Source organism: Sinohyriopsis cumingii, chromosome 17 (assembly GCF_028554795.1).
Source record: "Sinohyriopsis cumingii isolate HCF-2022 chromosome 17, ASM2855479v2, whole genome shotgun sequence".
NCBI classification, from domain to species: Eukaryota; Metazoa; Mollusca; class Bivalvia; order Unionida; family Unionidae; genus Sinohyriopsis; species Sinohyriopsis cumingii.
This window is the reverse complement of record NC_142977.1, coordinates 67,069,207-67,088,318: the sequence shown is the minus strand read 5'-3', so window position 1 is coordinate 67,088,318 and position 19,112 is coordinate 67,069,207. Positions and strand designations below refer to the sequence as shown.

The 19,112-nt window shown below is 36.0% G+C and overlaps 1 protein-coding gene across 2 annotated transcripts in view; it reads left to right on the top strand.

The window, feature by feature from the left end:
- Positions 1 to 19,112, top strand: part of LOC149779151 (uncharacterized) — a 70,140-nt gene that overhangs the window by 27,869 nt on the left and 23,159 nt on the right. For both annotated transcript variants that reach the window (XR_016415579.1, XM_089939711.1), the window contains exons 3-5: positions 11,592 to 11,718; positions 12,678 to 12,733; positions 13,830 to 13,872. Coding sequence is in view for 1 of the 2 variants with exons in the window: in XM_089939711.1 (XP_089795837.1) it covers positions 11,592 to 11,718; positions 12,678 to 12,733; positions 13,830 to 13,872 (226 nt within the window). In the remaining variant the exon portion in view is untranslated. The remainder of the gene's footprint in view (positions 1 to 11,591; positions 11,719 to 12,677; positions 12,734 to 13,829; positions 13,873 to 19,112) is intronic.

The following is a 19,112-nucleotide window of genomic DNA, read 5'->3' as shown; positions in this document are numbered from 1 at the left end:
GCGTGAACTAATGTAGTAACAATATTTCCACGAAATCGAACTGTTAAATTTCACCGCGGAGATATATTTGATTTTCTTAACGAGATAAGTAAGAACGATCGTGTGCCAATATGGTTATTTCAGAGCATCGATGATGGAAATTATGATCAGTTTGTACGACCTAGCAGAGACATTTATCACAGAGAATATCTCCATGAAGAAATGAAGAATCTTGCGTTGAAATATCACAATGTCAGGGCTGAACAATTACTGAGTAATTGTTTTATCGCTCCTTCAGTTGCTGTTCATTTTGCTGGAGAAAAAAATTCGTGGAAACCAACACGATTGGATTTTATTGAAGATGTACAGCTAAGCTGTTGAGTATATGGACACGATGGGTTATGGAATACTAAATACAATTATAGAGACGTTATTTCATATGATATGGTTGCATGTTATCTCGGAAGTTTTCTTGTAATGGGAGAGTGTTCTACGTATTTTGAACGATTTGGACATCCCACACACGAGAAGACCAGAGTATCGATACATGGACCACTACCGGATTTTGACTTGACTGAATTCGCTTGTATCGAGTCATTTAAGTTTGCCGAAGATCTCAGTATGATTTGTTATGTCTGGTTTGGTAAACATTTTTCAGAAAAAGATGTGGGCACCAATAGTATTATTACGATACATGATCGATGTAAAAATACTATTAATGTTAACATTAAGTGAAGTAATTATATCGTATCGTCCGTAGAAAGACGTTTGGTTACCACAACAAAAGAAATATTCTGATGATGAAAATCCTGACATAACTGATTTTGAAAATAAAATTACAAAAGATCTTGGAAGAAAAATAACCGATAAATTTACCCATGGAGGATCATATGATCATAAACGACATCATTGTACAAGATTAATTATAGACGATGCTGAGTTGGATTTTATAATTGCTGATACAACGAAAAGAAATACGTTTATAAGTCGAAGTAATGTTAATTTATCAGACAGAACTAAATTAGGTACAAATGTGAATTATATTGATGGTGAGTCACCGCAGTTGACTCATTTAGATCTTCAATGCTCGCGTACGTTTCGATAAACCTATTATCGATGATAAATAGAGTTTCTGAGTTTGCTTTCAGAGTCGATACGGATTCGTTTTATATCAGCAAGAATACAGGATTACTAGAACAACTACATATCGGCACTTATGTATCATGGGGTGAAGGGAGAATTAAACAAGAAAATATACTTAATTATTCTGAATCCGCTGACGCTTAAATTAAGGGTGTTTATTAGCAAAAAAAATCAAATGTCAAAATTATCGTCTGCTCCATCTGCATATGATCCAGTAGCTAGACATAAAACAGTTTACCTTAATGGGTCTGGTGGTTGTAGTAAAACAACTCGTGTGATTGAATTATTCTTGAGCATTGTTCAGAAATAGATATTTTAACACCTACACACAGACTCGCAAGAAAAATGAGAGAAAGAAATATTAAATCATGCAGGTATCATAAATTATTTCAATGAAAGGGAGTTAAATGGACCCCTGAACGAATGGGCGAGAAATATATTCCAGTGATTATTGTTTGGGATGAAATATGTACAGTATCGCTTGAAACGCTACAAATATTTCTTCATTGGCTATTAATGAAGAATACTGCTGTAATAATGTGCGGAGATCATGGTCAACCACCGCCTGTCGTTGGATTACCTCCACATGAATGGCTGAAGATTTTTCTAGATTATTATGAAGAAATAACTAACGTTCATAGAGCACTTGATCCAGAATTAAGAGACTTAAAAAATTAATCAGACTACAACTGAATAAAATTCATTGTGAAATAATGCGTAAGACCATTCCAGAAACTTCTATGAACGATTTTCTGCAGTGGTCAGACCAAATGATTTGATAGTTGCAAGTGGAAAGATAGTTCGTGATACAATTCAACAGCGGTTATTTCAGTTACATAAAGAAAATGTTCAAATCTACATGTACCATTGTGTTATCTACCGGTTGATACGCGACGGCAGAATATCGACGTTGATATACCAGGATCGTCAGAAAAACAAAATATTTTATTTCATGATATTGCCTTAGTTCCTTTCAATGTTGTTGAGAGCGCATTAACTCTAGACAAAACTTCGTTCACTCTAGCATACGCAATGACGATTCATTCATCACAAGGATTAACCATCTTTAATACAAGTGTTTAGATCATCGATGATCGTATCGAATGCTCAAACTTAGTTTATCTCGCAGTGTCTCGAATCAGAAGAATATATTAGCTGCGGATGGTTATCGTAGACTTTACATAAAATAATAATCAAACTACTGGTAATGGCGATGATATAGTAAGAAAAAATTACTTGGTTATAAACAGTGTGAGAAAATAAAATAAACGCGACTTTGATCTCGATGCTTAATTTATAATGATATTAAAACAACAACAAAATAATCATTGTGCGATCTGTAACACAGTAATATTGTGGCAATATTCAAATAATAATCCAAGACAATTTACCGCAGATAGAATTAATAGTAGTCTTGGTCATACACGCGAAAATGTGATGCTGACCTGTCTTGAATGCAGTCGTCGTCGACGAGCTAGTTTACAAAAGTGAACGCGGTGGTAATTGTGTGTCTTCGAGAATTACTTGTAATTGCTCATGCACAAATCCACGTTGAGGAGCAGTTGAATCTAATCTGTAGACTGCAGGTCTACCCGTAGATCTTAACAGGCTAGAAATATTATGTGTCGTAATACTCCAAATAGGATCATTCGCTCTTTTTTTAACCGCCTTCAAGTTCACCAGGCTCATATAAATATCTTACATCTAATTACCTAATGCTGGTTGTTTTGAAAAGTAATCTCGTTTTATTGGGTTTTTTTTCTGTAATCGCATTAATGGGTTTCATGGCAGTTGTTCGAGTAATTTCATTATTTAATGCAGTTATCACACTTGGCAATCTTGCAACCCATTCGCTAGATCTTGTATCCTTTTGAAATATTTCCTTTGCATATTATTTTATTTTATTTTTTATATAATGTTTTTTTTAATTTCATGTTGTTTGTTTTTGTAATAATATTATGTTTCTTATCTTATAGGTGTTGTCTAAAGTTGTAAAGCGCTTAGAGCTTCTAAAGATTAGGCGCTATACAAAGTCCTCATTATTATTATTATTATTATTATTATTATTATTATTATTATTATTATTACATTGATATACAAATAACCGTTCAGCAAGTGTTCGATTAAATCGTTCAACAATTGCCTGGTCACGATGAATTGCGGTATGTCCTCGTCTGATTTTGACTTTATGTTTTTTTAATCAACTACGACACTGCACCAAGACATTCTTTGCCAGAATCCACCTGTAATAGTTGTGGCCATAGTAAGGGTCTTCGTTGACTAATTCGTTCAAGCGCAGATGAAACTTCCGTTGCTGTTTTAATTGATAATGGTTCCGCTTCCTTATATCTACTTGGAACGACAGCGACAGTTAACGCGTATTTGTATGCTAATGGACGTCTACAAATTTTAAGAGTGTCATGTGGTAAAAATAAAATATCTGCTTGATGAACTTCATTAGGAGTGCTGACATCAAAACGTACATGCTGAATTTGTGTAGGTGGTGGTGGATAATTTGCCATATTGCCTGTTGTGCTAACCACGCTGCAACAGCAGAACGTGTAGCATTTGCCACATCAGCGAGTTTACTAATCGCTGTTCTACCATTCCAGTATCCTCTTGGGCTATAATAAATCGATTCGATTATTTTAATAATCGGTTGATTAATTACCTGCTCCGAATAATAATTTACCTTTCATCGCAGATCTTACCAACGAATTAGCTAATGATTCTATGTAAGATTTATTTTTTCATGGAATTTAACGAGTGAATCAACTTTACATCTGCAATATGTCGTTGTTCTAAATCTTTACTTTTATAAGTTACATCATGAACGTGACATGCTTTATCAATCGCGTTTCTCGGATATTCACCAGGTCTTGGTTGATCTTGGTTATCAAGTCGGATATCAAGTCGGGTTCCAGGACCATAATAGTTATATCCAGGAAGGTGCTTTTCTCCTGGGTATTTAGCCCATGGAGTTCCTGGTAATTTTATTAATGAAGCAGCGATATCAGCACCACCAGAAATTTTATCGCTGGCGGAAATAAATATATATTTTTGTACCACATTGTACACATTTACCTGTAAGTGCATGCTATTTATTTTTTGTTATCATAATTGTTAATCCACTTGTACACGTGGATGCTCTACATGTTACACAATATAGATCCATAGTTTTTATTATATCTGTATAACATGGATGTCATTGATTTCTCAGCGACACGAAAGCAAGAACCAGTTAAGCATCATCCAGCATTACCAAATTCTATCAGAGCAACTATCATAGGTCCATCTGGGTCTGGTAAAACGAAATTATTACTTAATTTTATAATAAGATGGTTAAAGTGGGATAAACAGTATTTAATAGCACCGTCAGTTGATGAACGTGGATGTTAAGATGTACTTAATGAAAATGCAAAATTGTTAAATGAAGATGGCGATGACATTATTAATTTTATAACTGACATTGATGAAGCACCGTCCCTAGATTTATTAATAATTTAGTGGCTTATGACGATGTAATGCTGGACAAACAATCAAATCCATCTAGAATATTTTCCAGAGGCAGACAAAAAAAATACAGATATAATTTATGTTGCTCAGCGATATACACAAATACCTAAAGTGATCAGAGATAACTTAATATTTTAGTTGTGTTTAATAAAGTTGATACACATATTCTGAGAAATATTCATCAGACTTGGTGTTCAGAGGATATTGGTATAATTAAGTTCAAAAATTTCTTTTCAAAAGCACAATCTACTCCACACGGAATTATAAAAATAAATTTACTTGATCCCAAAACGACATATCGTCTAGGACTTGATAAAATGTTTGGTTGAGAGACTGATCTAATTAAAGCAGCAGAGAGGGTGAACGGACCTCATTGAGACGTCACGCGGGTAAACGAAAACACACGTACAAATTTAGAAAAACACTAATGACAAAAATAAAGTACATGATTTAGGTGTGGGGTTATTAGGTTCACATACCTCGCCGAGCGAAGCAAATCGTTACCACAAGAGAAACTCGTATCTTACCAAGGTATATATATGCCAAGACTAAAACTAAATGCATCATTGCATTCCTTTCTATTTCCGAATCTATTTATAAATCTGCGGCTAGGACTATGTGTTCTGGTACCGGATCGCGCGGTGAGAAAAATATACAGTAGTAGAAAAAATGGTAAATCAGTCTAGGGAAATGATTGATCTATTTTCCATCGGAAAAATCCCTTACTCAAACATTTTCACTAGTACCTCTCCAATTTCCTCTTCTATTTATTTTACAAGCAGCACTTCTACAAATACCTCCCATATTCAATAATGGAAATTATTTGGTTTATCATTGATGATTTAGCACTCATTATATAATTATACTTTATTCATCTAATATTTTTATATGACATATCAGCCGCCGAAAAAGCGAATCATTCTGAGTGACATTTGTCTGTTGAGGATAATCTATGTCATCTTTTATTGGACCACATTTTGTTGCCCCGACCTCGCCACCATTTCTTTTCTCATGGTATTGTTTCAGAACTCTATGTTTTCTGTCAGCACATGGAACGCAAAGCTCAGAATAATCTTTAATACTTATAAGGCATTATATGCAAGGTTTTGGCCCTAAACTTCCCTTTCAGGCACTTGTAAAATGATATTCGTTAAAATAAATATCACACAATTGTCCACATGGGTATGTAGATCCAATCATCAGCCGGTGGCAACTGTTTTTACCCGTGACATCGTTAAACATTCCCCTTAATTATATAAGGAAACTAAGGGCTAAACATTTTCAGGTAGCTTTAATTAAGATTCCGTTTCCTCGATCAAAAGCCGCCAAGGAGAATTTGCGAAATTATATTAAGGTTTTAGAGGCATAGAGGCTATGCTTAAGCTCCAGAAGGCTACACGGTTTTATTTTGATAGCGTAAAGCGCCGAAACGGCAGTGAGCGACCAAAGTTCGCCAAGATTGCCTTACCATATGATTTACAATTACACGAATATATCCGCGCAGCTAAGGAGGAGTTTATACAAGATGGAGCAATGCACGTTTAATCAACATTCAAGATTGATAATCCGGGGATTGATAACCGAGACAATATTTTCTTTGATGAGTCGTTGAATGAGCAGAGGGCACGGATGACTACTAATTATCTAGTGGACGAAGAGTTACCTTTTATGATCAAGTTTATTATCGCAAGCGAACTTGTCGCTGGCGATGGTATTAATGGCGGCCATCGTTTTCGCCCAGTGTGGATTATCCAGAATAAATTCGATCTTGCTCGGGAATCACGGTTTGGTCAGCACTTCGCAGTTTTAGATAAAAATTCTAACCCGGGAATGCTGATCGGTATTGATAGGTCATATGAAAGAGCTTATCTTGTAACGGCCGTAGTTTACGCGCTAAATGCGTTTAAAGAACCTAATAGTGATGCTCTTCTACCGATGCGAATTGGTATCTTACACTGCTTAGATCAAAGGGTCGCAAAAAATTGTATGAACGCTCGAAGAGAAAATCGAATGACAGAGCTACGGCGCAAAAAATTAAAATAATGGACCGAAAGTGTTGGAAAGAATGGAGCCAAAATAGAAGACCCCGCCTCATTGGAGAAAAATAAAGCTTTCCGATAGAAATAAAAACAATAACCGACGGGGTATGGAACAAAAGGCTACCCGATAGTAATAGTCGACCACAACGCTCATGCATGGACTGCAAGAATTACAAAACCTTTACCTAAAAATAACTACCAAATTTTGTAACGGCAATATTCATGAGTGTATTTCTATTAGCATAAACAATCCATTATTAGACTGGCTGTTTCAAACTCACCCCGAATCCGTAGGCGGGTTTGATCAACTCATGCTACTATGTGGCAAACTTTATCGCCCATAATCTCTCCGTGAGCAGATGACACAAGTAACATAAAAACATTGCTGAATAATTGTTTGCAATCTCATCTTGGTGGTTCTGGAAAAACAAAACATTTGCTTTAAAGTTATTTATTGGGATTCTCGATATGATAGTTTTAACGCTCACACACTTGCTGGGCCATGAATGGGGGAGGGTTAATACTTATCACAGCTTCTTTTGATGGCGCGGTGATTAGTTGACTCCACAAATATGAGTGAGAAATACATTCCTAAAAATCATCATTGGAGATGAAATATACACGGTGTCCATTAACAGAGTTTCTATATTGGCTATCGTCAAAATCAACGGCGATTTTCATGTGCAGCGATCAAGGACAGTCTCCTCCATTTACAAGAAAATCACTACACAGCTGGCTAATAAAATATGTGGATTATTACTAGCAAATGTTAGAAGACCATGACCATGGACGAATCATTAAAAGCGCTAAAAGTAATGATGGGACTAAACCTGACTGGATGGAATGTGAGATATTGCGCAGTAGAAGTCCAGAAACGCACATTGATGATTTCTGGAATTTACGGCCCGCTAATAATCGAATCGTTGCATCCAAGAAAATAGTTCGCGATTCACTCCAATCTGAATTATATAAGCGCCATAAGGAGAAATTTCCTAAACCTCCAGTTCCTCTATTTTTTCACTTAGCGGATACTCGTCTTCATAATAATCTCTTTAATATCCCAGGTTTGATGACCCAGCAAAAATTTGTTCTTAATGTCACTAATATTTCTATTGTCGATGATCGTGTTGAATTTAGTGTATTGGCAGTGTCGAGAGCTGCAAGAATGTCTCAGCTACACAGGATGCTTAATAATCTACCCAGTGCGTCAATTCACGACTTTAGTTCCTGGCACGGTAAGGAAACTAGCTGGCTATTAGCGATATGAGAACAATTAACGCTTGTTTGATCTTGATCCTGGATATATCATGGAATTGAAACAACAAAATAATCATTGTGCGCTTTGTAATACAATAATGTTGTGGCAATATGTTCCAAATGACCTACGAAAATTTACCAGGGACAGAATCGATATACGTTTGAGCTATACAGGCGCCAATGTTATGCTGACATGTCTTCAACGAAACCGACATCGAGGAGCTAGCTCCCCGCCGTCGCTAAATTAACGCCGGATCCATTCCAGTGGTAATAGTGTATTTTCAGGAATTAACTGTAATGGCTTACGTAAAAATATACGTTGAGGAGTCTGTAGATTGCAGGCCTACTGGAAATTGTATGTGTGGTTACACTCCAGATAGTATTAGTTGCTCTTTTTAACCACCTTCAAGTTCACCAGATTCATTTAAATACCTGACTGTCACGTTGATACGCAGCAATGGACTCGCTGGCGAGTCGCGTAGCTTAGTCGGTATGTGTTTCTTCGCGATTGCATCCATTGGTTGGTTTTAGATATTCCAATCCTGACTTTGTTTGTATGACGCATTTATTACACCCGGTAATCCTGCAACTCATTCACGAGATCGAGTGCCCTTAATCAGAAATTCCTAAGCATAATGATTCAGAAATGTTGCACAGCAAGTGTTCTATTAAATAGCTCAACGATTGCTTGATCACGATTTATTGCTGTGTAACAACGTCTGATTTTAATATTATGTTTCTGCATCGACAATGCACTTCATCACGAACTTCTTTGTCAAGATCAACTTGTATCAGCTGTGGCCATCGTAGTCCGCCACGTTGATAAAACTCGGCTGTAACTTCACTTGCTGTGTTAGTTGATAACGGTTATGCTTCTTTGTATCTGCTTGCAACGTGGATGACCGTCAGTGCGTATTTGTATGTATGTGTGCGTGCTTGGTCATGTAGACAAATATAGAATCTATGTTGGGGTTTGGACCGAGACAATGAAATCTCAGACAAGAGGTTATATTATTTGTCTCTCCACGAGGATTGCATGTAATGTAACCCCGCGACTGGGATTTCCTTGTCTCGGTCCAAACCCCTGAGTAGATTATTTTTCTCACCCAATATATTCCTTTAAAGTAAATAGAAATCTTCACTGGTGTACACGTCAAATGTTTACATGCAGCGCATGAATATAAATATGTTAATGAGGGCTGTGGTGTGACCGTTGCGTCCGAAGTACACAGTTTATACGCGTGAGCAAAGAAAGATAGCAACATAAAACGTAGCATAATAATTAGATATTATCACACTTAATATATGGATGTTATATGAAACTGACAATAAATAATTAATATGTATTACAAGAAACTGTTTTATTTTCATCAGTTCCAATTCTGAAAAGTTCATTGTAAATAATAAAACGATACTGGCTACTCAGCTCTACTGTAGTTATACTTAGTACAAGCTGTAACGAAGAGCAATATCTTGATTTAGATTATTCATGGGTAATTAGAGATCTGTGTAACTATCGTATATAACTTTTCTTTTCTTTGGAGAACAGCTGTTTTGTGACATACTTGTGTTGTTTTTAATATTGGTTATACAATTACCCCCGTGTATAATAGATCCTCCACCAACGGACTACAGCGGATAAGCATGTGCTAAACTTTCAAGTTCACGGATTCTTTGAACATTTTTTTTCTGTCCTGGAAATATGGCAAGTGCTACAGTGAAATTTACTTATAGATTAATGTGTTGATTCCTTCTGGCTTGTAAGTGCATTATTTGTCATTAAATAGTGTAGGTACATGTTTGATTCAAGCGGGGAACAATGGAGATGCTTAACAAAATTAGAATAAAGTATGTTTTATATAACACTTTTCTGACTGTTACTAAGTTTACTAAGTTTTCCGTAGTTGTTAAGAGAGTTGGGAGGCTACGAAGTGTATAGGTCTATAGTCTATGTGCATGTATCAGTATTTTCTGTTATAGTTCATTTCACACAGCATTGAGAATTTTATCTTCTCTGTAGCACAGGTTTTTTGTCCGGTCAGCGTCATTAACTGTAGCAAACAATATATAATTTGTTTCACACGAAGTATTTAAAACTAGTTAGGTAGCTTTAGCTACATTTAATGACGCTGATCTGGAAATGTACTGAGCTAGGCCTGCATATAGGATAAAATTGACCATGCTATATGGAACGGACCATCATAATACAAAAAAAAAGCTCGACATCGTTTGTGTCTTGGTCTCTCTAGAAATGTTTTTTATGGTGTGTTCTCAAAGATGGATTTACCTTAAATTACTATGTTTTTGTTATATATTTGTTGCTGTTGTTGTTGTTTGATTTTAGTACAACTACGTCAGGCACAGCAGAAGACAACAATGGTTTCTTTCTTTTAAAGTAGTTCTGAGCGCGTGGACACCTTGACTGAGACGACTGGTCTGAGATGACTAGACTGAGATAAGAAAAGTAAGGTTAACAAAACAGCTTGATTTCTCTGTCGCATGGGTGAGAAAATAAGATATCTGCCTGATGAACGTCTTTGGGAGTGCTAACATCAAACAGTCCATATTGAATCGTTTAAGGTGGTGGCAGATAAATTTGCCATATTGACTGTCGAGACAACCAGTTTTGCAACACTAAACTTGACACGAGCTGAATCAGTGTTTTTTTCTGATCGTTGTTGCGTCTTTCCAGAGTCTTTCCAGAGTCTTGGACTATAATAAATGGATTCCATTATTATATTTATTGGACAATTACTTGCCTGCCGCCACCGCTAGTATACCATTCATTGCTGATCTTATCAACCGGTTAGCCAGTGACTCTTATATCTTTTATGGGCTTCAGCGTGTGAATCAACTTGACAATCTTCGATGCTGCAGATCTTAATTTTTATAAGCGACGTCCTAAGCATGTCCCGCTTGATCAATCGCATTCGTTGGAAATCCACCAGCATGTGGTCGGTTTTCTACGTCAGGTCTGATAACAATTCGAGTTCCAGGCCACAGTAATAATATATTATATAATATATTATATAATACCTCGAGTGTCGCGGCCATATCGTCCCCGCCCGTTAATGAAAGGGAGACACGAACTTATATGTTTGTACTGCATTTTATGCATGTGCCTGTAAGTGGCCCTTGAGGATTCCTTGCCATTGTTGCACTTATTCCCAATAGTATCAGTGACCATCTTGCATCGAACACAATACACACTCATGATTATACATAACAGTATATCCCTACAACATGAACGAGATTGACTTTTCAGCGACACAAGAGCTAGGACCAGTCGTGCATCATCCAGCATTACCAAATTATGTTCGTGCTATCATCATTGGTCCATCTGGGTCTGGTAAAACGCAATCGCTGATACCCTGATTCTAAGTCAGACAGAGAGAGAGAGAAAAAATGAGAGAGACAGAGAGAGAGATAGAGATAGAGATAGAGAGAGAATTATCTTTAATTTTAATGATTACAAAAATATCTAATTTTAACGATTCAAAAAATATATCCATGCTGTTTTGAAACTAATGTAATTGGTTTTGAATGCAATGCATTATATTAAATCTGTTACTATCCTAGAAACTTGGAGAAAGTCGTTCATCGTATCAAACTACAATAAAATGCAACAACACAAAATGAAGTTGGCTTTGTTTTCAGCCCCAGAATTCAAGCAGGAGGGACTACTGGTTTCGAGATCAGGTCCATACTTATAGCACGAGCAAGAATGGGTCTTGTTTAAAGTGCCAGACTTCTTTCAGAAGGAATATTGGAACACAAACGAACGGTGAATATTTAACAATGTTGCTTAAATTAATTATTTGCCTCCAGCAATTGAATTGATTGAAAAAAATTATAAGGCATTCTAAAGCATTTATTTATAACTCATTGAGATACTATCAAAGATGATCGCTAGCACATGTACTTTCTTGTTCTACTCGTAAACATTTGCTAATTCTATTCTTCTTTCACTTACTTCCTATGCATTAGCGTTTTTAAATATTCCTGTATAGATTTGATATATCTAAAAAAAATTGTCCCGTTTAGTAAACTTACAACATGCAGATATATTGGCATTTTAACTTTGCATGAAGTGATTTAATCATAACAAAACCACGTATACCCTATAAATCAGCTTCATGAGGGTAAATAGTTTCTGTGTTGTCGTTGTCCAAGACAGCAAGCAATATCACATTTAAGCAATATGCGTAATTTCTTCTGTGTAATTACAATTTGAATTGGGAATTAAAATTGTTTACTTTGCGTTATTATAGCCCAGTTCTTTGGAAACTTTGCAAAGACTTCTTGCAAGTAAAAACTAAGACACTTTACATCCAAAATAAGATTTTGAAGTGCAAAATGGTAGAAACGTGTATTGCCATCACTCGTGGCTTATGTTATACATTTAATACACAAGACGCACAGTTACGAAATATAAGCCACATACGAAAACATGTATGAACTTCAGTGCTTCCTGTAAATAGCTAATATTACTTTTAGTTCGTAACTTACTGACATGCCTGTTTCTAAAAATCGTCTTAAAAGAGCCAAACCTGTTTTATCTTTCTTTTCTCCTCTTCATTAAAATTTTTTGTGTGACAAAGTTGTAGTTTACTATATTTCTTTAGGTTTTCGAAAGATCAATATGTCAAATATAAAACAAAATTTGAACATTTAGTATCATGCAAAAACAATGATTCCATACTTCCACTGTGAATGATCTATTCGTTTTACTCCTTGTTTCAGATGATGCGAGAACAAGTGGCGACTTTGATGGACTTTCAACGAAAAGTGACGAACAGGTAATTGCAATATATTCTTTTCATGAATGTAATGCAAACAAAGTCAAAACTGTGTGAATGTAATGAGGAAAGGATGTCTTCATTGAAATTGTATTTCCTTCACCTTTACTTATTACGCATATGCAATTATATTGTATTTCAAACAACGTTGCAATTATATCGAGGACGTACCATTTAAAATCATGATTCAACAGTAGCGTGATTGTTAGCGCAAAGAGATGCGCAAATTATGACGGTGTTCTAATTCAAAATAGATAGATAAACAGACAGACAGACAGACAGACAGATAGATAGATAGATAGATAGATATATAGATATATAGATAGAGAGAGAGATAGATAGATAGATGGATAGATATATGGAGAGAAAGATAGATAGACTGATAAATAGATATATGGGTGAATGGATTGTTAGCTGTTTAGTTGTCTGTTTGATTGGTTTAGCAGTACGTTTTATAACTGATTGGCTATGTTTTACCAAAAATGGGGGCTAAGTACTTCTGCCAAGAACGCACAAAGCTACACAACTAGGACATAACAGTGAGGGTACTAAACCAGTTGCCCTTTAAACTGGGAGGTCCTACGCTCTGCCAACTGATATACTGTGGCTCCCGAGACACTTTGATAAACAGGAAGACAATGTACGGATTACATGATATTCAAACACTAAACATAAAAGGACAATTATATCATTAACTACTTGTAACACATATTAGTATATCGACGGAGCTACCTTTCCTTTTCAAATTGCTCCATATTATATCCGAGATGAGTTTGTCGAAATATTAATACATTACAAGGATCTGTTTCTACGTTTGACCACGCATTGATATTTCTAGAAAAAAAGAGGAATACCAGACTCACATGGAACTCTGTGTGTGTGCATGTGTGTGTATGTCCCATGTTGATATTTGGTACTTTTGGTTACACATTTTAATTTGTATTTCGACACTTTGTAGCATAGATACTGAGGTCGAAATAAGGGAAAATGTATTGCGCCAGATCTTCTTTGAGAGCAGTGTATATACCGTTAAGCCACACCGACATATTATTGCACTCAAAAGATATACAACTATCGATGGAGTTATATTTTTCAGGCCAAGAATAAGTGTACAATAGATGCTGTGACACAGACAGAAGGTATGCATGTTTTATCTTCTTTGTCGAATTCTCTGTCTATTCTTCTTCTTAAGATATAATTTTCGGTTCTGAATGGAAATTTAGAAATGCATCAAAGTTTATCTTTCTTGTTTGGAAATTTAATACCACTGACAAATTCATATTAGGTAAAATCATTTGGAAATTGATAACTTCAGAGTTATGGCAAGTATAATTCCAGATTTTGGATCCTTTCAGATTTTGAGAAACAATGAGATAATGACTATTATAAACTATTTCCAAGGATAACACTTGTTAAATATCAATAATTGAAGAAATATCAGCTATATTTCCATCATATCACTTATACCACTGGTTTGACAAGACGTCGGTATTTTTATTGTGCCTAAGTTTTAAATTTTTTGTACCAAATCTTTAATTGGAACGGCTTTCACTTGTAAAGATTTTGGAAGTTCTAAAAACCCTCTTCTTCTTATATCATCCGCATTAATAAACATATCAGTCTTTTTCTAAGTATATTGAAATAAGTAGATTATACCCTAATAATAAACAAAAGTATTCATTTACCAAACTTAATTTAGAAAATATAGATTTGTTACTTTATTGATAAAATCGTGAGTAACAGGTTGAAGATACTGTATACAGTTTCATGAACAAGATCTTTATTTATAATGTAACTGGAAGATGAAAGAACCTGACACCATACTCGTGCTCTTAAAGTCCAAGAATGGATTTAACATAATGATTCGCACAGAGTTCAGCAACTGATATGATAAATTGATATAATTCCTAAATGAAACTAATAAGGGCAGGTAACTTAAGCGAGTAATCAAAAGAGAATCAAAGTAAATACTCATAACCAAATATGATTGATACATAGAACTATCACTGGGGATGCTCGATATTATATGCAGACCCGTCGGTCCCTAAGTTTTGGTCCCTCAAAGTGAGTGAATCAATGAACAAACATCATCATCGACAGCAACATCCGCGCTCAACAAATTAACAAAGTTGTATACGACACATCTTGAAACAGATCAAACTGCAGTAACGCAGCCGCGTAATATATGAAACACAGTTGATTTCAAAGAAAATGATATACGTTACACATGCGCCACATTAATTCACGTTGTTCGTACATGGATTTGTGTTTGTCAAAAATAATTACAATGAATCATACAAACTCAAATAGCAAACGCAAATGACATATAATTTAATTAAACGTGTGAAATAGCTAACTTGAAACAGACTGTAGTCTATCTGAGATCACGACGTTATATAAACGTATTCCTGAATTCCTAGAAAATCTAGAATAAATTTCAAAACATTCAATATCAATAAGAGTTTTTTTTCACATAAAACGGATAGCAATTAAAGTACAATTTTATATCTCACATACCTCCTTATAACTGAAGATGTGTTACATAAAGAGGACACCTTCCTGATAAGAATCATCTGTATTGGCAACGAGACTTTACCCCAGACCAACCCTCGTTATGGTCAAATCAGAGGCAATGAAATCTGAGGCATCTGAGTTTCCAACTGTAGGCGGTTTGCGCGTGCAGCAGTAGACGATCCCAACTCAGTAATTTGAAATAACAAAAACTAAAAATAAACCATATATATGCTTGAATTGTTTCGATACACAAGAGAAATTACCAGAAAGTAAACGACTATGTCACAGCGAGAGATATTCAGTCAAGATCTTGAAAAAATATATCAGATTGTCTACCAGATTCAACTGCAATTTTTTGAACATGACTCGTATCTGTATTGTAACCGGTCTCCGGTATAAACATGGAGAGAGTTCCAAGACATAAAGATCAAATCGGATAGAACCTATGACTAGGAATGAACTCCACGGAGAAACAATATGATGGACCCACAAATTCCAAGTTCAATCTAGTCCAAAGCCGATTCTGTACCATGCGACCAGAGTGGTGTTGCAGCATTAGCAATGCAGCACAATGTTGCCGCTCTTTTATTGAAACACCCATATATGGATCTTATATGTACACTCAGAACCCTCTCTGGATACCGTTAGTTCACCCTGAATCGCAAATTAAAGAAACAGAAAGTATTCCACGGCTTTGCCTGGCTATTGTGACCTTAAAAGTCAATTCGAGACGTTCGAAGAAAAATGGCTTAATTGCCTGGAGGACCCAATCCATAATCTTAAGCCAGAGAATGAATTCTCGACGATGGTGGTGGGAGTCAAGAAGATGAAGTACAGTGTTTCAGTTATGGTATGAATCGTCACAAACAAGACTATAAAGATACAATTCACCTTGAGCGTTCCATATCGTCTCCGAGATGTGACTACCTTCCATTGGTGTGTCCATATTACTATCCTGATGCACACGTTACAAGATACAATTCGTACTTTACTTCCTGTGATGCAAGGTCGCATTTACAGAGTTTCAAAGATTCGACCAAAACGCAAAGGGGTACTTTATTACAGAGATTAACAATAATTTATACAGAATCAAGAGAAATGCATGTAACAAATGTGCCCGAATCGCACAGAATTTTTAATCTTTTTGATGCGAATGCTGTAAGGGCTAAATATTGAAACTGTTCAACTGGTCACACAGTGATAAGTTGCAAAAATGTTGTAAGATTCTCCATGACACAACTTTATCGGTTTTGCATCCAGTACCATAGAAGGAAGTTAATGATATTATTGAGAACTTAGTAGATTACCATGTACATACGAATGAACTGATTCAACAAGATAATATGATTCCTTTGAACTTTGGAATTATGTCTTGAGTGTTTGTGACTGAATTTCTTGGTCTTTGTTTGCTAGAATGTTCTCTGTTGCATATTTATCATCAGCATATGCAATGACATGACAGCAAAACTTGCATCTTTGTGAGAGAAAAGAAACTAAAAAAACATACTGTGTTAAAAGTACTATGATAAGTTTACAAATATAGCCATGCGTGAAAACAACAGTCGTCTTACTATATCTGCTATTCATGCTTAGTCGGGCATATGTGTGGCTAGTTGGATACACCAACAGATTTAAAACGGGAACGATGGACGGGATGGAAAGGACTTTAATTCGACATTGGAAAAAGAGACCGCAGACTACGGCAAAAATATTGTGTGCTACTCACAAAGGAAAGAAAACAAGAAATTTTTATATATGAATATTGCTTGTTGTACCATAATACAATAAAAAATATTTTTAATGTCTTGTGTTATTGCTGATTGTTGCATAATTATGAAACGTACTCGAGAGTTATGGCCGCGTCCATCGTTCTTAAAGTGAATGACGTAAGCTCGAACCGTCAAAGTTTGATGGCGGCTTATTTTCGCCATTCATATTACATTACCCAAAAGGTATTTCAGCAAAGTAAAGCTCATCGCATCATGCGTATCCATGCTTATTGTGTAGTATTGTTTAAAAGTCCAAGAGATAAATATTAAACGCAAGTGTTTGTAACAGTTTTGAACGTCTTGGTTGAATTATGTTAAAATTGATGCCATTCAACTGCAACATGTGTATTTAATGCTCGATTTAAAAATTACTCCTCATTATTGTTTTGGTTTCTACGGATTTATTTTTCAAGAATGGCGTGAAAATGAAGTTCTGATGATTCACACATACTTCCTTGATTTTGGCATCAATATGTTCCACCAACGTTTGGAAGAATGGCATTATTTCCAAGAGGTTGAAATGAAGAGCCTTCTCTCGAAGGATCCATAGCCACTGACCATCGCAGGTCTAGTAGTAAAATAGTAGTGAACTGGGTCTGTTTGGCGACAATGGGAAAATACATTACAGAACCCCTTGGGGCTGTTCGTTGACAATGGGAATTTAACATGGGGAATATTGAGCATGTCTAGCGACAAGGGAAAGTGGAGTTTGTATAGCGTCTGACGTCACAGTATGGGAGATTGGTAACAATGTTGCAACAATGGGGGTGACGTCATAGTACTGAGCAAAGAGCGGGTGTACAGATATAACACGGACAATAGACAAACACATATACAACATTTTTTAAAAACATTTGAGGCAAGAAAGCGAGTCTTTTCGAAGCATATGAATGACCCTTACATTCACTTCACATATTATATACTATCCACACACGCGAAGAAGCAAATAACGTAACTAAAATTTGCTGTCCACACACGGGAAGGAGCAAAAACTAACCACAAATATACTATCCACACATGCGAAGAAGCAAAAACAAACACAAAATATACTATCCACACACACGAAGAAGTAAAAACTAACCACTAATACCCATTCCACACAAGCGAAGAAGCAAATAACATAACCAAAATTTTCTATTCACACACGCAAAGAAGCCACATGAAAAACTAATCTACTATCCACACACGCAAAGGTGCCATAACAAACCACAAATATACTATCCACACACGGGAAGGAGCAAAACAAAACACAAAATCTACTATCCACACACGGGAAGGAGCAAAAAACAAACACAAATCTACTATCCACACACACACACACACACACACACACGAGAAGGAAAAAAAACAAAGCCTTACTATACTATCCACAAAACCCAAACTGCTATTCACAACGAGGTGATGAGCAAAACGAGAGTGTGAGTGCGTGAGTGTAGGTTCTTATTCTAAAAATGAAAACCAAGAGACACTTATGTTTTATGCCTAGTCTATTCTGGTACAAATCTTACAATCCAATTCACAGCACAACATAACACTTTAAAATGTTTATAGGCTTCTTCTGTGTCTGTGTTCATTCTCCCTGTTATTTTTAAATTTCTTCACTTTCACAGGTTTCTTCTCCACTTCTTCCTTGCTTTCTCCTCGTCTTCTTCTCTTCTCTTGTTTCTCTTTCTGAACGTGTCTGGGTTCTTCCTTTGGGGAGGCTACCTCTTCTTCTTCCTGTTCGGAACCCCTCTCTTCTTGCTCCTGTTGATTCTTAGGGCAATCTGAAGACCAATGTCCTTTTTCTTGACAATGATAACAGGTATCTTAACTTTTGTTTCTTCCAGCACCTGTTTTGCGTTTTTGACGGTCTGAACACTCCGAAGACCAATGCCCTTTCTTCTTACAGATACAGCAAATATCTTGACTTTTATCTCGAAAGGAGGATGAGTAGTCCGTCGGCTTGTCTAAAGAAAAGTTTCTTAGGACATCTCGAAAAGCTCTGATCAAACGTTCGATCTGTGTAGGCTCTTCCATCGTTCTACATGAAATGAATAGTGGAAGGGAAGTCACACACCCTTAATATATAAGCTGGTCTGCCATGGATATAAAGT